The 16,602-nt window shown below is 38.7% G+C and overlaps 1 protein-coding gene across 3 annotated transcripts in view; it reads left to right on the top strand.

The window, feature by feature from the left end:
* The first annotated feature begins 1,696 nt into the window (after positions 1 to 1,696).
* ZNF106 (zinc finger protein 106) overlaps positions 1,697 to 16,602 on the top strand; it is a 38,834-nt gene continuing 23,928 nt past the window's right edge. For 2 of the 3 annotated variants that reach the window (XM_084207230.1, XM_084207231.1), the window contains exons 1-4: positions 1,697 to 1,824; positions 9,651 to 9,736; positions 11,035 to 11,096; positions 15,209 to 15,406. In XM_084207230.1, coding sequence (XP_084063356.1) covers positions 9,683 to 9,736; positions 11,035 to 11,096; positions 15,209 to 15,406 — 314 coding nt within the window. In that variant the 5' untranslated portion in view covers positions 1,697 to 1,824; positions 9,651 to 9,682. Of the gene's footprint in view, positions 1,825 to 9,650; positions 9,737 to 10,472; positions 10,549 to 11,034; positions 11,097 to 15,208; positions 15,407 to 16,602 lie in introns of all 3 variants that reach the window. The other variant, XM_084207232.1, reaches the window with a different exon arrangement.

Consider the following 16,602-nt stretch of genomic DNA (forward strand, 5'->3'; position numbering starts at 1 on the left):
GAATTTTTTTTTTTTTCACTCTCCATGGCGTGTCTCTCATATCTTCCCCTCCAAGTTGTGTCTTCCTCCTTGACATTTTTCCTGATTTTGCAGCATCTGTGAGCTCAGGATTGCATATTTTGGTCCTTTGTGCTGCACCTCATTTCCTCCCAGAGCATTTTCTGCTACTCACTAAATGTCCCCATTTTTGGATTTTTGGGTTTTTTTTGGCTTGCACTTCATTTGATCCTATCTCCTTTGCAGAGTGTTTGTCAGCCTTTCTTTTGAGGTTCGCAAGATTCCGTTTCCCTTCCCGAAAGGAAATTTCATTTCATTTCATTTCATTTCATTTCATTTCATTTCATTTCATTTCATTTCGGGAAGGGAAACGGAATCTTGCGATTTCAATGGGGACCAGTTGAGGAATCTTTGGTCCATGTCCCTGCACCTGATGGCATCCCATGCCTTTTGATGCCTTTCACTTTGGCCACCAATTTTTTCATTTTTTCTGATGTTTTTTCAGTATCCCTGCCATGTCTGTCATATCTTCCCCTCAAAGCTGTGTCTTCTTCCATGTTTTTTTCTCCTGATTTTGCAGCATCACTGAGCTTAGTTTTGGCATCCTTTGTCCTTTTTTACTGCACGGCATGTCATCCTGGTCCTTTTGGTTGCAGTCACAAAATTTACCAATTTTCTCTTTTTTTTTTTGAATTGCATTTCTTTGGATGATTGCTCCATTCCAGAGCGTTTGTAAGTCCTTCTTTTTTGTTTCCAGGCTTTCAATGGGGTCCAATTTTGGCAAGCCGTGCTCCATGTCCCTGCGCATGTGGTGGCCCGCGGTCCGGCCGTGCTGGCCGGAGCTGCGGCAGCAAAGAACGCATTTCAGAAGTGGCCCTATTTGTATCGGTGGGGTTTTTCTCCCAGTTTAATCTCTACTAGGACGATGAGTGTCAGCCCCCATTCTGCCACCAGCGGCCAGAAGGAGGGCAGAAAGGGAAAGCTGCTCCTCGCAATCACCGACCTTATCCTTTGCAGTTGAACTGCGCAGCCTTTCCTGAGGTATATTCCTTCTTGGGTGTGCATGAGTTCTTCCTTGTGGCTGCCGTCAGGCTGTAAGCACCGAAATCACAGCCGGTAGCTTTCACAGCATCAGGGCCTGCATCAACTTACGTGGCTCCTCTTCCAGTGGAACTGCTGCTACGCTACGATCTCAGCGCCGGGTCTTGGTTTCCCTCGCCTCACTCAGCATCTCGGGATGCTCCAAGTCCCTGTGGACTTTGGCCTCGTGAGAGATCCCAGTGGAGAAATGCGTATTGCACACTGCACAGCCCGCGCCCTTCTCCCCCGCCTTAAAAATCCCCCCGGAGCAATCTCCCTGGCGCAGCCACCCTGGCAGGCAAGATGTCCACGGCGTCTGCAACATCTGATTTTTAGAGCAGTAACACGTAGCACTATGCGTGTTTAAAGCGCTATATTTGCACATAACAACAATAACTTCTGTTATCATTATCTGTGTAAATGCCCCCGGCTGGCCGGTGCTGGTGGCCTTGCCATTAAGTTCGTTCGCCTGTCGGCCGTCCCCGGCGGTCCCGCCGCCGCCAGGACTGCATTTCCCGGCAGGCCCCGCGGCACGCAGGCGTGCCGTCCAGCGTGCAGCGCGGCCGCCCTCCCGCCGGCCCATTGGTGGGCTGCGCTGTGCCCCCGCCAAACCGCGCGCGGTCTTGCGGGGTGGGCCCGGTGCGGGCGCCGTGCGGGCGGCCGGTCCCGGGGCGGTGCTGGCCGGGCCTCCTCGGTCCCACAGGGGAATGGGCTGCCGGGCCGCTGGCCTGGAGAGGGGTGCGATCCGTGAGTACCGGGGCTGTACGGAGCTGAGGGCTTGGGGAGGGCGGGGGCGATGGGGGCTGCTCCGGCTCTGGCGGAGTGGGCGGCCTGCGGAGGGCAGCAGGGCGAGCCCGGCCGAGAGGGGCTGCGGCAGCGGGCATGTCGCCTTGGGGCGGGCATGCGCTTTGCTTTGCCTTGTGAGCATCCCCTATTGCTGTAGTGGTCCCTGGACTTTGATGCCCTGCTGTAGAACAGCTTAGGGCGGAGGACTCTCTGTCCCAGGTGTGTAGCTACCATGCTACCTCTTCATGCTGGCCAGGAGTGTTTCCGGGGATGAAGTGTGACTGAGTGCAGAGTTGTTTAGTTGCCTTCCTCATAAGTAAATATCTAAAAAGGTGTTGTAGTGAAAGCATCTACGAGTTTAGCCATAAATATCTGCTAACTTAAAAGGAATGGGACTGACAGCGTGAAACGAGTCATAGTAGTATGATGAAATATGAGGTGTTTGAAAGTAATAATTCACCATTGCACACAGGGTAGTTCAAATCCAAACATATTAAGAACTGCTCGGGGATGCGTACGAATGTCAATTCGTGAAAGTTTATGAAACATTGGGTACAAGTAGCATTGATGAATAAAGTTCATGCTTCAGTATACTTTGTTGATGGAGGTTTGGTAGCAATCTTCTCATGCAAGTATAAACCTTTTCACCTTCCCTTCTACACCTTATGAAGTGCAGCTTTAAAGAACAGATAGGTTCTGAGGTTGTGTGTCCTGAGAGAGAAGCGAATTGGGAATTTGTGGACTTTGTTTTCAACATGAGTTTCCAGGCTTGCATGTCCTATATCTCTGTTACCTATTGATAATCTTCAGTTGTTTGCTACTTCTTTCAGTTAAACCTCAATTACTGCATTTAACAAATTGGCTGTTTTGCTGAACTGACAGATCCTGGCCTAAAAAAAACCCCCAAACACTTAAGCCTTCCAAAAATTTGATTAACAGCTTTACAGAAATTTAGAGCTTATTCCCATTAGCACTGCTGTATTTGGGATTAATACTGCAGGCTCTAAGGGCCAATGCAATGTGTCTCTGTAACTTTTTACCTTGGAAAATAGATTTCTATCTGGAAGTATCTCCTGTTAAAAGCAACTGAATTATGTTTTGGGGCTTTTTTTAAGTCCTTGCTTGACTTCGGCTGAACTTGCAGTAAAAGTCAGCTACACTTGCACTACTTTGTGTGTTCCATTAATGACTGATTTTTGTACGTAAAGTTAGCTAAATAGGTGCTAAACCCTGGCATTTTCAGTTGGTTTTACCCAAATTATGTTTGCATGTTACCTAAGTCCGTTTGGTCACTGTGACCAAACTTCATGTGGCTTCTAATCTCTATGTTCAAATATGTCACATATTTGAAGAGATGTCAGCTAAAGACCTTAATTCCTGCAGGATTGTGAATCCAGTACAGAGTAACAGCAGACACTATCATCTAAATACATACCTAAACTGTGTACAGAGATACAACTTGTAGTATCTAGGTAAAATCAAAGTATTTTTCTATCAATGTTCTTTTCACCTTATCTTGTAAAGAAAATATTTGTAAGATATCCAGGATAAAATTTCAATTTTTTCAGAATCAAATTTAAATTGTTAAAGCTCTTTTTAACATCTGGTAATTCTCTTCTGTGAACTCTGCCACCAGATGGTGTCATAAGATTTGAGGTGTTATCTGACTCAAGCTGATTCTAGCAAAGTAAGAGGATACTGTATTTTACAAGTAACTTCTTTTTTTATATATAACTATGTTTTATATTTGTAATGTAAGGTTTTTGAGTTTCTTTCATCAAGTCCTAGACTATTTTACATTTGGACCCTACTGTGGTAGAGCTGCTGGTGTTCAGCCCTGGGACACACTACATTAGAGAGATACGATAATTTAGGCAGAGCCCTGTATTTCTATTACCTGATCATTAATGACTACTGTCTTAATGTTTGAGATCCTTAACTTGAATTTTTCTTGGCATGAAAGCTCTTTATATTGAAGAGTGACTTTAGTACCTTGGTTTGATGCTTCAAATCATCCTCCAATGATTCTTCATACTCTGTAATGACACTATAAATAGAAGAAGCCCAGTTACTTACTGAATGCTCTCCCTGTTTGTTCTCTTGTGTCTATACAGATCTTTCTTAGGGAGTCTGAGTTATTTTGACAAGGCCAGATACCTGTTTCTGTGGAACTGCAATAGATAGGATGTATAATCTGTTTTGATGTGGCTTTTGAGTCCTTGTTCTTAACTTATCAGCGAAAGAGACATCATATGAGTACCCGGGAAGGATATGATGAGCTTAAATAGCCTAGGAAGGGAAAAAAAAAAAAGATGCAACTTAATGTTACAGAAATAACTGTAAAATTAAGTGTAGGGTATTTCTGTCATTCTTATAAGGGTCTGTAAAGTGAAGACCCTTTATAAAATGACTCAAGCTCACCAGAATAAGCTGATGTGAATTCTTTTGTGAGTCACAGTAATATTTAAATTATTAGATTTAAATATTTAAACCTAAAATTTAATTGGATTGTTTTGCCCACATCTTCTGGATCACTCTGTTTCTTCTTAGTAAGACTTTGTCTCAGTCATGCTCAATTGTGTTTGAGGCTGTAATAGTAGTAGGGATACACAGACAGCTCCCTTCTCCTAAGGGTCCTAATACGGGTGTTAACTGAAGTACTACGTCTGGTTTTGAACAATCCTTTTAAAGCGCTTTGGGCAGCTTGGAAAGGAGAATGGCTATTTTAATAAGCCCAGGAAATGTGATGTTTGAGGAGAACATCTGAAGAAAACAAAATTTGCATATGCCTTAAACCAAATAAGGAGTATGGGAGAAAACAGAAGCTTTCCAGGTATGTGGATTTTAGGTGTTCTAAGTGACAGCATACAGCAATAATGCTGAACAGTTCTCCATTCCAGTTTGGACAGAATATATTCCTGAATTTTCAGGTGTGTGAAAAGCTCTCATTAATAAGAAAAAAATAAGGCATGTAGTTTTACTAGAGAAAAATTATCATCTTGATTTACAGTAAGGAAAACTTACTTTGTATGTTAGGAAATTATTACCATTGCTTATGTGTAGGAGTTGGAAAGATGCAATTTGGTTGTGGCTTAAAGTGTATATGTTCTTCTTGTCTGTGCCCTGTTCTTAGACTTACATGAAATAAAAATAGAAGTCAGTGAAAACTCTGTGTTCCTGCCAGATGTTCTGTGCCTGTGCCAGTGTGTTTAAGATATTTCTCTGTGGTCTTGTTATCTCCAGCAGACTTTCCCTGTATGTTGTAAAAAGCCAACCATACTTATGAGATAGCACTCAGTTTCTGCTAGATGTTTTCTGGGCGAGGTACTGAAGTAAATTTTATTGCTTTTAACAGGAGCTTAAAGAACTTTGATCTGTGAAATATCTCTTCTTTCCTGGTTTGATATCAAACAGTCAAGCACTTGTCTGCTCAAATATACCATTTGCTGTGTAGTGGTGCTGCTTCAGTGCTCAGGGGTCTAGACTACCCTTAGATTGTCACATGGATAAAATCAAATCTTGGAAAGCAGGGAGAAATTTACCTTAAAAGTTTTACTTCTGGTACAAGTATTTTAACTTCTGGAGTGTAATGTAGTTTTCTCCTTTGCCCTGTAAAAATAAGAAACCATCTACAAAGTAGTTAGTGCCTGACAGTGTGATGTTAGTCATGACTTAACTTTAGTAAGTCCTTAAGTTTTTGTTTGTTGCCTGGGTTAGGTTGCACAGATCAGCATCTCAGAAGGAAAGTTAGTGCCTCACATGTGCCCAGACAGAGGTAATTAGTAGAAGTTATGGTCTGGCAGGGGTACGTGGTAAATTCAGATGCTTGAGGGGCAATGAATCTCGGAAGGGAAGATAATTTGTGAATGATGGTGCTTTATTCCATGTAAATTGTGCTGGAGGTGATGAAATTGGAGCACAGAGCTCAGTATTTTTACTATTACTATTCTACAGTTCAGCTGGTGTGTGTGCAATTGGTTGCTGCAGGAGAAAAGTCACTGAAGCACTAGGAATGACATCTCTGCAAGGAGCTGAGCATGTGCTGAGCATGTTGCTGCAGAACATTCTGCACAGTGAATTTGTAGCCTCCTGTTCTTCTCGAGTGTTGAGTTTCCACTGCTCCCTGTAGGGACATGCAGCACTTAGGCAGGCCTTTGCACAGGCCAGCACTGCTGATCTCTTTGAAGCCTCCTGAGGATTTCTAGGCAGCTGGAATGCCAGGCTGCACAGTCCACTCCATGGCACTTGTGGCTTTATATAGTCAGAGTGTTCAGCCAATAATCTGTAGCAGATTTAATCTTGATGTACATTTTTAATGTATGTTATCCGGTAAGGTTGAATCACTGTGGACAAATGGATGTTGTAGCAGGAAGTACTCTAATGCCTAATTTTCTTTGTAGACTATTTTTATTTGTGAGAAGGGTTCTCTAAAATCTCTGTAGCAGTTTATCTTAATTTAATTAAAGTTCTGTGGTATTTCTAAGCTCTGTACAGGTGCAGACTATGAGCAAGTTGTGTTTACATCACCTAGTTGTAAAACACATCCCTTCCCTTTAAAACAAACAAATAAAAAATGACCCATTGAACAGCTACATTCCCTCAAAGTAGAAAGTTGTTGTAATATCTAATTTGTTTCAAAGGCTTTGCATTCTGCTCTTAACATGTGTTCTTTTTATATGATGGTGGGGTCTTTTTTGCAAAACCTTATCTTTGCTTGCAGTTCACTCATTTTTTAGAGTAGCTCATCTTCCTACGCAAGTCCCATAAAAAGTAATTTTCTATTTTATACAGAAAGTTGATGATTTCAAAACCACAAGTTGTTAAAGCTGATAAAAGCTTGAAGGTTAAGTTTAAAGTATGTGGAGTTTTTTTTTTAAGAGTTCAAAAGTGCCTGCATTTATCTAGAGAGGGGTCTGTTTCTGAAGTTTCTTGATGAAGAATGGAAGTTTTGAGATTGAACAGACCAGTATATGATGAGATGAAATGCACTGACTGCTGGCTCAAAAGCTGTCTGATTCTTGCTGATTTTGCATAGTGACTGAGAAAATGCCTTTGATTTATTATGTTACTCAAAATACTTCATAGAAGTTCTTTTACAGTAAAATTGAGGTACTTAATTAAAATGAACTGCTGTGTTTATAGGTTTAGCAGCTTTTGGGAGAAAGCTAAGGATGATGGGAAGTGGTTTATATCTATGTAAGACAGTAAGTCAAGAGGTGATCTGGAAATAGAATGTGTATCTGTGTTCTCCCAGTCCCTGTAACATCTACTGAATCTCTTTATTTCTGAGTCCATGCCACAAACAAGAGAAAGTTTCCCTTTTCATAGTGACATCCAATAGCATTTGAATTCTATTAGTATTTTTAGTACTCTCTCAGTAAGTAATGCCCAGCTGATTGGGCACTTTGCCGAAAACTCTTCCTGTAATCGTGTATAGTTACTATATGTTTTAATTAGCCAAAACAGGTGTAATGTTAGCTCTGCTGGTGGGAGCTTTTTAATGTTCCGTGCTAACTGCCCTGCTTTTCCTGATTTAAGTCCCATGCTGCTTTCAGCCCAGTGCAGAGCGAATTCTGTAAATACTTGGGTAATCTTGAAGGAGATATTGAGCACATGTAGGGTATTACTCCGCTGAACTACAAAGTAGTGCCCACGAAGAATGTTGGGGGTGTACAGAATATTTTAATGCAAAAGGAAGTGTCTGAAATTGGTGCAAGGATTAGCAGCCTCTCTTTCCATGAGTACTTCCATATTAATTGCATTAAACCAGCTGTACTATGTTGGATAGGCATCTAGACATTTGTCACTTGTGTATGATCACTAATAATTCCTTTAGATCTGTGTCAGCTGCACAGATCTGTGTATAAACAGTATATTGATGATGTGCTACTCTACTCACCTAGTAACTCTCTGGAGAATCAGGAGTCTGCAATATCTCATTTTCTGTCTCTACTTGTATTATCTTAAACTTTCCTTAACTTCTGTCTCAGTTGAAATATGTTTAAAAACAAGTTATGATCTTTATAAATGCTTTCAAAATAATTTGTTGCGAAAGATAGCATTTCTGAATCCTGACCTTCCCTGAAGGCAGGTGCTTTTGCATGGATATTACTGATATCATATGAATTTATATGCAGGCTAGTTCAAAGTTTTGAATAATCTTAAATCTTTCTTGGGGCTTACATGTCAAAATAAACAGCTGCCACTAATTCTTCAAATATATCAGGTGCCCCTGTGATCAAGCTAAAAAATGCATATTTAAACACTGTCAGGTATCTCAGGGAGATCAAAAATGGTGGTTAGGGAACACGAGATGACTGAATCTCCTGTTGTGTTTTAAATGTGTTTGTTTTATTATGATGATGTGGATTTTTTTTTAGGGAGAAAACTCTTTCTCTCTTGTCTAATGGTGCAAGTGCTATTGCAGCTCTCAGTTTCCTCCCCTTTAACCCAGACAGGTGCTGGTACCTTATGTGTAAATGGACATGGAAATCTGTAGGGAAAGAGTTACTTGTGAAAGAACTATGTTTTGGACTTAAAGGGTCGTGCTTTTACTTGCTGATTTTTGTTTACAGCTGGACAGAACAGCTGAGTACCAGAGCTGCTTTAACTCTAGGTAATCTGGATTTGGTAAAAATCCTCTTCCTGTCCTTTGCTCACAGCTTCTAGTCAGTACCAGATTTGGAGATTTTGATGCCACTGATAAAGAAGGTTGATGTTGAATAACTAGAATTAACTTTATAGGGTCAGTTGTGAAGAAGAGTTCTTGAAGAAGGCTCTTGCAGGTTAAGTTTGACGCTATTAGCTAAGTTAGCTCTGAATTTGCCTAATGAAAGATAGCAAAACTTGAAAGGATTTGTGTTTTTCTGTGCAGATACAAAAATGCTGAGTATTGAAAAAACATATTTGTTTCCAATTTAGGGTGAGGAACTGCCTCTGCCAAATCAATAAAAAATGACAATAATGCTTTAATCATTATGTATTTTGATGTATTTTAAGAGAAAGAAAAGTGCAAAGATAGTGCCCTGTTATTTAAACAGACATATCTGTTTTTGCATTATAACCTAGACTCTCTAATTTCATTGCACTCCTTAGGAGTTAAACATGATAAAAACATATGACATTTTATTTGACCTGCTGCTGCTTTTTTTGCATATATGCAAGTCTTCAGTAGATCAGTGTTAAAATGCTGTCTAAATTGAATATTTAAGTACATGAATATGTGCACTTCTTGAAGAGGCTAGTGAGAAAAATACTGAATTTAAATTACTTCAGGTTTTATTTTATGGTGAGTAAATGGATCAATAAAGCTGGAAGACTAGTGGTCTTTGATATCATAACTTGCCTCTGTTTCATTTTCCTAGGGCCTTAAATATCTTCCTTGAGTGGCCACTCAAGGAAAAGATATGAGTTTGCCCTGCTTGGTTTTCCTAATTCCTTATCTCCCTGTCATCATCCTAGTTGAAAAGTGTTTTGTAAATCTGATTTGAGTAGCTAAGAGGATTCCTTCAGATCTCTGACTGTTGAATGAGTACCATGTCTTGGATGACAAGGAACAAAATGAAAGAAAGGGAAAGCTACTTTTTATTATAGGTGTTTTAGATGACTCTTCAGACTACCTTACCTTTTTTTGAAGAGTATCGACTATGCATGAGAGGCATGTATTCTCTTTAACTTAGCACAATAGTTTTCATGAACAGTAACTTTGCTTACTTTATTTAGTAAAATAGATTAATGAAACAAATAATCCTGAATGTTGTGTATTTTTAAATTGTTTTTATTTGCAGGTATGGGATAAGATATTTCCAGAGTAATAAGCATGGTTCAGCAACGAAAATGTGCATTATGTCACATTGTGTACAACTCAAAAAAGGTAAATAATTAATGCTTGACATGCATCAGTAGATATTCATATGAAATGTGAATGAGAAATGCTTTCATTTTAAAATTATGCAAAGTGCAATTTCCCTTTACCAGGAATATAGTGCCCTAACTCTATCTCAAATCAAAGAATATATTTGTTTGTGCTTTGGAGTATCTTTCTTGAAGTGAGCTGTGCAGTATGCTTGATTCTGAATGTTAAAAATAGTGAGGTCTTTGAGGATTTTTATATTATTTCGTAAAGATACTAAAGTGAAAAGCACTCGCACGTATTTGGCTGTAAATTGTGATACGGGATGAATACTGTAATACATGATTTTATAGATTCCTTTTGGAAGGTCTGTGTTTCCATATGGAAGAACACATGGAATTGTGTAACACAGCATGTGTTTTCATTAATGTGTCAGTTTGGTGTCCATCTTCTGTGTGCTGTGTATATATGCAGAGTCTGCATTGGAACTGAGAGTTTCTTAATGGACCTTCATGTATTTTTTAGCCACATGGCATGTGGAGATTTGGCAAATGCCAGTGTTTTAATTCACACAACTCTTCAAGGTGGAAGATGTTCCTTTTCCTTTACAGATGGGATTTCAAGGGCTAAAGAGGATAGTTATTAGTATCTGGTCTTTGAAGATTTCTGAACAATTTGTCTTAAACACCAAAGGAAAGTTAAATCATCTGGACTGCTTCCTTTTGCTGAGTGATAAATGTTCTTTCTCTTCTGGCAGATCCCTTTCAATAGTAAATAATTATAACAGTACTGCAGTTCATGGATCAGGGTTGCTGTAAACAACAAACTGACAGGTACATCTCAGTTTCTGAAGTGTCTAGCCAAGTAAAAAATAGTATATGATGATGAATTTACAGCTGTCTTACAATACAAATGCAGAGAAACTGCTCAGATTGCACAGGGAAACTGTTTTAAGTACTGTGATTCTGAAGAGTGGTATTAATGAGACTTTTAATTAAAATTATTTTCAACAGTGATGTGTCAAAAATCAGTCTTATAAACTTTGCTACATAGACTGTTATTTAAGTTTCTCCTGAAATTCTGCTTCCATTGTGTTGAGTTTTAATAACTCGTGTGTTGTTCTTGAGAAAGGTAACATAACTTCCTGCAGGTGTGCCTATTTGTGCTTTCATAGTCACAGAAACAGGAATGGCAACTACTACAGTCCTGCAGGAGTAGAGTACACCCTTGTGCAAGGCAGGAGAATTTACAAAAATGAGCTTTTCAGACATGATACAGCATTTTTTGTTTTGACCAATTTTTTTTTCTGCATGTTGAAGGAGATGGAAGAGCACAAGAGAAGCATGCTTCACCACAGAGAACTGGAAAACCTGAAGGGAAGGTATGAGAACAATCCTGCGTCATTCCTCCCTGTGCCATTTTGTATGTCACTTTTTGGAAGGACTCCTGACCTATTTCTCATGCAAGCTGAATTGCACAATCTATTTTTACACTTCACTTTAGAAACGTGCCTTGTCATACAGCTGGCAATGAACGTGTTCTCATGATGTCAGAAACTCAGGAGGTAAACAGTGATGTGGAAGAAATCTCACCTACATTGCTTTGACTGCAGTGAAATAAAGTTACTTCATTCTTGGCAGTTTCATGTTTGTGGGTTGTTTTTTTTTTTTGCAAGCACTAGATTTCTGCCTTTTACAGAATAATCAGAAATTAGAATTAGGAACAGTGGTATTTTTCTTTTAAAATTTTTTTTGGTTTTTTGTTAGTTTTCAATTATGTAAAAACAATTGGTCTTTTAAAGCACTGTGAGAATATCTGTTTGAGTGATTGTCATTGGCCACTGTGGTCCAGTTGCTTAATTAGGAGACCTTACCTTGCTGTATGTTGTTTCCTTTAAGGTTTCCTTGTTTTACTTGAAACATTTGGAAAGTAGAAGGAGGGAGTTGAGGGATATTCAAATATGATCCTAATAATAGGGAGTTAGGTCGCAACCAGAGTACACTTTAAAGTGATTTCAGTTGTATGGATTTTGAGGTAGCCACAGAGATCAGATACTGTCAAATATTTGAATATTTGATCTACAAATTAATTTTTAATTATCTTGCAGCAGAAACTTTAACAAATGACAAGTCTGTTTTAAACACCTCCTAAAGAACTAAAAGTATTCCTCTTTCTACTCTTTGAGGTGTGGGGGATTCATTTTGTTGAGACATCTGTCTCATATCCAGGGAAAAAAAACAGAATGCTCTCTGCCCTAGAAACTAACTTTTGGCTTCTGGTCAACTAACTTGTGGAGCATTTCTGTTCTGGACTGTCTTCTTCTGATAAGGATTCTGAGATTTCACTTACTTTGACATCTTATTTTGGGCCTTCTACCTTTTTTTGTTTTGTTTTTAGTTTAGTTATGGCTCTGTAACACTAATTTCTAGAAGTTATGTATTGTGTCTGCAGTGGCTTGCAAATGATTGGACAATTTTTGGATTTCCATTTCCATAGGAGTGATGTTAAATTTCTTTCATTATCATTACACTTTTTATTGCTAATGTAGCTATCTGTCTTCATTACTCTTTCAGAAGAATGCATGGAAGATGCTTGTTCTCAAAATAATGAACTTAATTTTTCGCTGTGCAGCAGCAGCCTTGTTCTCTCACTTGTGTTCTCTCACTTCTTCCATTTAAACTTGATTAGAAGGTTTTTAGAAGTCTTTTACAGCCATGTACTTCAGGAAGAAAATGTGAAGCACAAGCAGCAGCCTCGTGAGTGTGGCTGAATTGTGTTACGGATGATAATACCATTAAAGTATGTGGACTATCAACATCTTACTACCTTGAAATTTAGTATCTGACTAGAAGTCACTTTTCAGACTTTCTTTATGGAAGAGGTAAAGGAAATGCACACATTAAAATGAAAAAAGTATGAATGAAAGTTATCTTAGTAATCTCAAGGTCTAGAATAATTTTCTGAAATGTTTTAAGACTCATCTCATTTCCTTGAAGTCTTATTCTGTGTGACGTATAAGGAGAATTGGATGCCAAGTACAAAGCTGTAGCATATTTGGGTTTTGCTTGTTTTTAGTTGCACGTGAAATAGTGCTCTTGTTGCATGGGACATTGAGTCTACAGTCTGAAGTACACATGCAGTAAATAAAGATCTTGGATGCTTTCATACTGAGAATACTTTTGTTGTGTTTACCTCAAACTTCTTTTGGCCTCCTTGTTTAACAACTAAGATTGTGCAGTGTTCCTGTATGGCAGGGGAATGTGTAGACATGATCGCTGCGTGCCATGGACAGTGCTAGTTCTGGATGGCATTAATGGGTGTAGGAAAAGTATAGAACTGAAGGAAATATAAATTCCCCTAAGTGTAGCTATCTGAACTCCTAGCCAGTTTATCTTCAATTAAAGCAGTTGTTCATAAAGAAAAAAAAGTGTTGTGTTTTTATTTAGGCTGGTATAGATTAACAGCAGGTCAAAGAAGTCTTGTCTTTTCAGGCTGTCAGTTGGTACAAGAACCACAGCTTTGTAATTAGTAACTTGCAAGTTAGAAGTGATAGAAACAAGTTCTTTGTCCTCAGTCCAGCTATTAACTCACCAGCTTTGTCCAAAATAAATAAAACTTTGCATTTAGTTAGTCAGTCTATAAATGAGGATGGTAAAAGTTTTATGAAATACTTGAAACATGGATCTTAAGAAGGATGTGGATTGCTCTTTAAAACCTAATTACTACCACATTAAAACCACTGGGATGTGCCTCTCACTGAGAGTCCTTATGAGTGAAGTGGAACGTTATGTAAAAAGAACATCTTTTTCGGTGAGAAGCCAGCTTTCTATTTGCAGTTTGCCTTGTGTGATGACCTAAGTTAAAAATAAGTCTTATTAGTTATGCACAGCTGTGCCATTTATGAGTGTGAAGAGGATTCTTCCAATGACATTAGTAAAATACACTGGTTTGGTTACCTTCAATAAGATAGCCCAAAGTACGATATATAGAATATGGGCTTTGAATATTTATTAGTCAGTGTGAAGTGTATGAAATTAAGTACACTTTGTTCTCGAAAATACAGGCTAAATTTGGAAGCTACTGACATCATAAATGAAATATACCTTAATGTTTAATCTGAAATTAATTACATACAGAATAATTAAACAAAAACATTCTGATTTTTAATACTTAGGTTGTTTAAGATAAAGCTGTCTCTAGGTGTGTCTGAATGACTGCATTGATTAAATATCTTAAGTATCTTAGTAGGGAAAACCACAGATATCCAGGATAAATAAAACATAGCTGCTGACACTTGATTAACCACTCAGATGAGGATGTTGCCTTCATACCTTGAGTGACTGCACATCTTTTGATCTTTTAATCTCTTATTTTTTAACTGTTCACTAAAAAAACAAGGATTCACATTTGTCTTTTTCTTTTATGGATCCCATTTTCTTGACACTAGTAATGAACTGTGTGTTGTATTATGATGCTTCTGTTCTAAGACCTTTGTGTCAAGTGCTCCATGGGGACATACATATCTGCTTTTATGAATTAACTGACAGAATTGAAAGAAGCACTGTGGAGGCAGTCAGTGAATCCTGTCTTGGTCCTGCTGAGTGGACTATGCTCTAATGTTTTCTGTGTGGCTTTGTTTTTAATCTGGTGAACATATTTTCCTTGTTTAGGAAATTAATAATGTACTTCTTTAATACTGAATTATTGGAAGCCTTTGTCAGAAGAACGAACGTTGAGGTTTTAGAAATCTGAATTTCTTAAAAAAATGTTCAAGTCTTGTAGTCTTAATCCAGTAATATGAGTAAAGCCATTTGTCTGATACAGCTGTCAACTTTCTCCAGTTGAAATTATTTCTATATTTTTTGAGATAAGTCCTCTAAAGTAGAAAGCAGACCTCATGCACACTTGAACCAAATAAAGTACAGTGAACTGAAGACACCCTCCCATCACTCACTGTGCTGTGGAGTCTTTGGATTCCAGGCAGCAGTCTCAGCTGTCCCAGTTTAGGTTATGTTGTATCAGGATTGGCTGTATCCATGTACTGCCTCCTCCCTTTTCTAAATTTCACTGGGGGAAGGCTCAAGGCGAGGATTAAATGTAGAAGCTGTCGCCAGGCTTCCCCAGTGCAGCTGGCAGCATGGATGGGTTTCAGAGCTCCTGCTAGCTCTGGAAGCCTTTCATTCTGCCTCCTCGCTCACTATGTTTCCTCTGAATAGATTTTGAGTACAACAATTCAAGAAGAATTCCTCCTCCCGCTTAATGTAGCCTTATTACCAAGTCTTTTACCTCTTGATTGTTGGAAAAAAATCTTGTAAAAACTGAACATCAAAAAACAAAACCTTGAAAGAAAAAACCAGAGAATTCAAATAAATATACTGAGCAAAGCCTAGTTGCCTTGAACTCAGACACATTCAGAGGAAACAAAGTAAGACCAGAGCTACCTGCCATGCCAGTTGGCAGAGTTGAAAGTCCACCCTCTGCCTCTCTTCCTAGGGATAGCAGCCATGAATGCCGGGTGTGCAGGGTGACGCTGGTGGGTTTGTCAGCATATGCCAAGCACATCTCCAGTCAGCTGCACAAAGACAACGTTAATGCCCATGACAGAAAAGAGGAAGAGAAAGAAGAGGCAGAAGAAGAAGACCTTGACAAAGAACTCATTCAACTAATCAAGCAAAAGAAGGAGAGGAACCGGTGAGTTTTCCTTTCTCCACTTAAATCATAGAACTGCTTTTAACACAATGAAGATGCACTCCTGAGGCTTGGGTGCTCACAAAATGTAAACTGCCTGTAGCCAGTGTACTTGTGAGAGCAATCCAAGAGACCTGTGTGGATATCATAGTTTCAACATGTGAACGGGACTCTGCTGAATGTTTTTGTCCTGTTCCTCTACTACTAGAATGGAAATAGAATTCTCCATTATGGATAAGAACAGTCTTGAGTTTTGAGAACCCTGATGTTTTTATTTTAATATTTTATACCTTTTTAAATGAAGGCTTAATAAATGGACAGTAGTGCTAGTATTGTTTATGGTGGAGACTGTCTGTAGGAACCTGACCTTTAAGAAACTGCTGATGAACATGTTTTTTTAATAAAATGAATTGGATTATTCTGTAAATGTCACAGTGAAATCCCCTAGTCCTTGAATGAAATTTCTTACCTGTTGTATCTTGCTGCTTACCATTAGCTAAACATAGTTCCAGTGGCTCACTGTAAAAAAGAAGGCTGCAGAAAGTAATAAGTATTGTCTTTTATTTTACAATAAAATCTGCGCATGTGCATTGCTTGTGTGATGTTCCAGTTGGGAATATATTATTTGAATAGATCTATGTCATGGTCATGGTACTAAAGGGACATATCATTTTTAAAAGAAGCTCTTGCGTTCTGTGGCTAGAAATTTGAATTAATGTTTCCAGATGTTGAAATCTGTGGTGACTGTTAGGCTTTGGCATCACTCTGCCATGCTAGTGTGTCCCTGCACTGCACCATGGTAATGTTTTCATGGTTAATGAAGGTAGCAAAATTGTCGCTTTTTGTTTTATGGAAAAGGAGTAATACTGTCAGTGCAGTGTTGTTCTGAGGCAACTAAAATTGAAGAAAATCTCTGTCTGCTGGATGCTGGGTTGGAGAGGTGAAAAAACAGAAGGTTTAAATTAACAAGGATTAAGTTACTAATTCAGCAAAATTATTTCCATTAGATCATAATCTGGTTGAGTCAGCTCTTAGAAATTACTGTATCACTTATATATTGTTGTTTTGAATTCTTGTCTTAGAGCTCAGATTATTTTGTACAGTAGACTGTTTTCCATGAGAGAGTAGTTATTAGTGAATCTTTAAGCAGAATTGGAATGTATCAAAAAATAAAGGGTAATACAATATAAATGTTCAGT

Source organism: Fringilla coelebs (assembly GCF_963513975.1).
Source record: "Fringilla coelebs genome assembly, chromosome: 6".
Taxonomy (NCBI): Eukaryota; Metazoa; Chordata; class Aves; order Passeriformes; family Fringillidae; genus Fringilla; species Fringilla coelebs.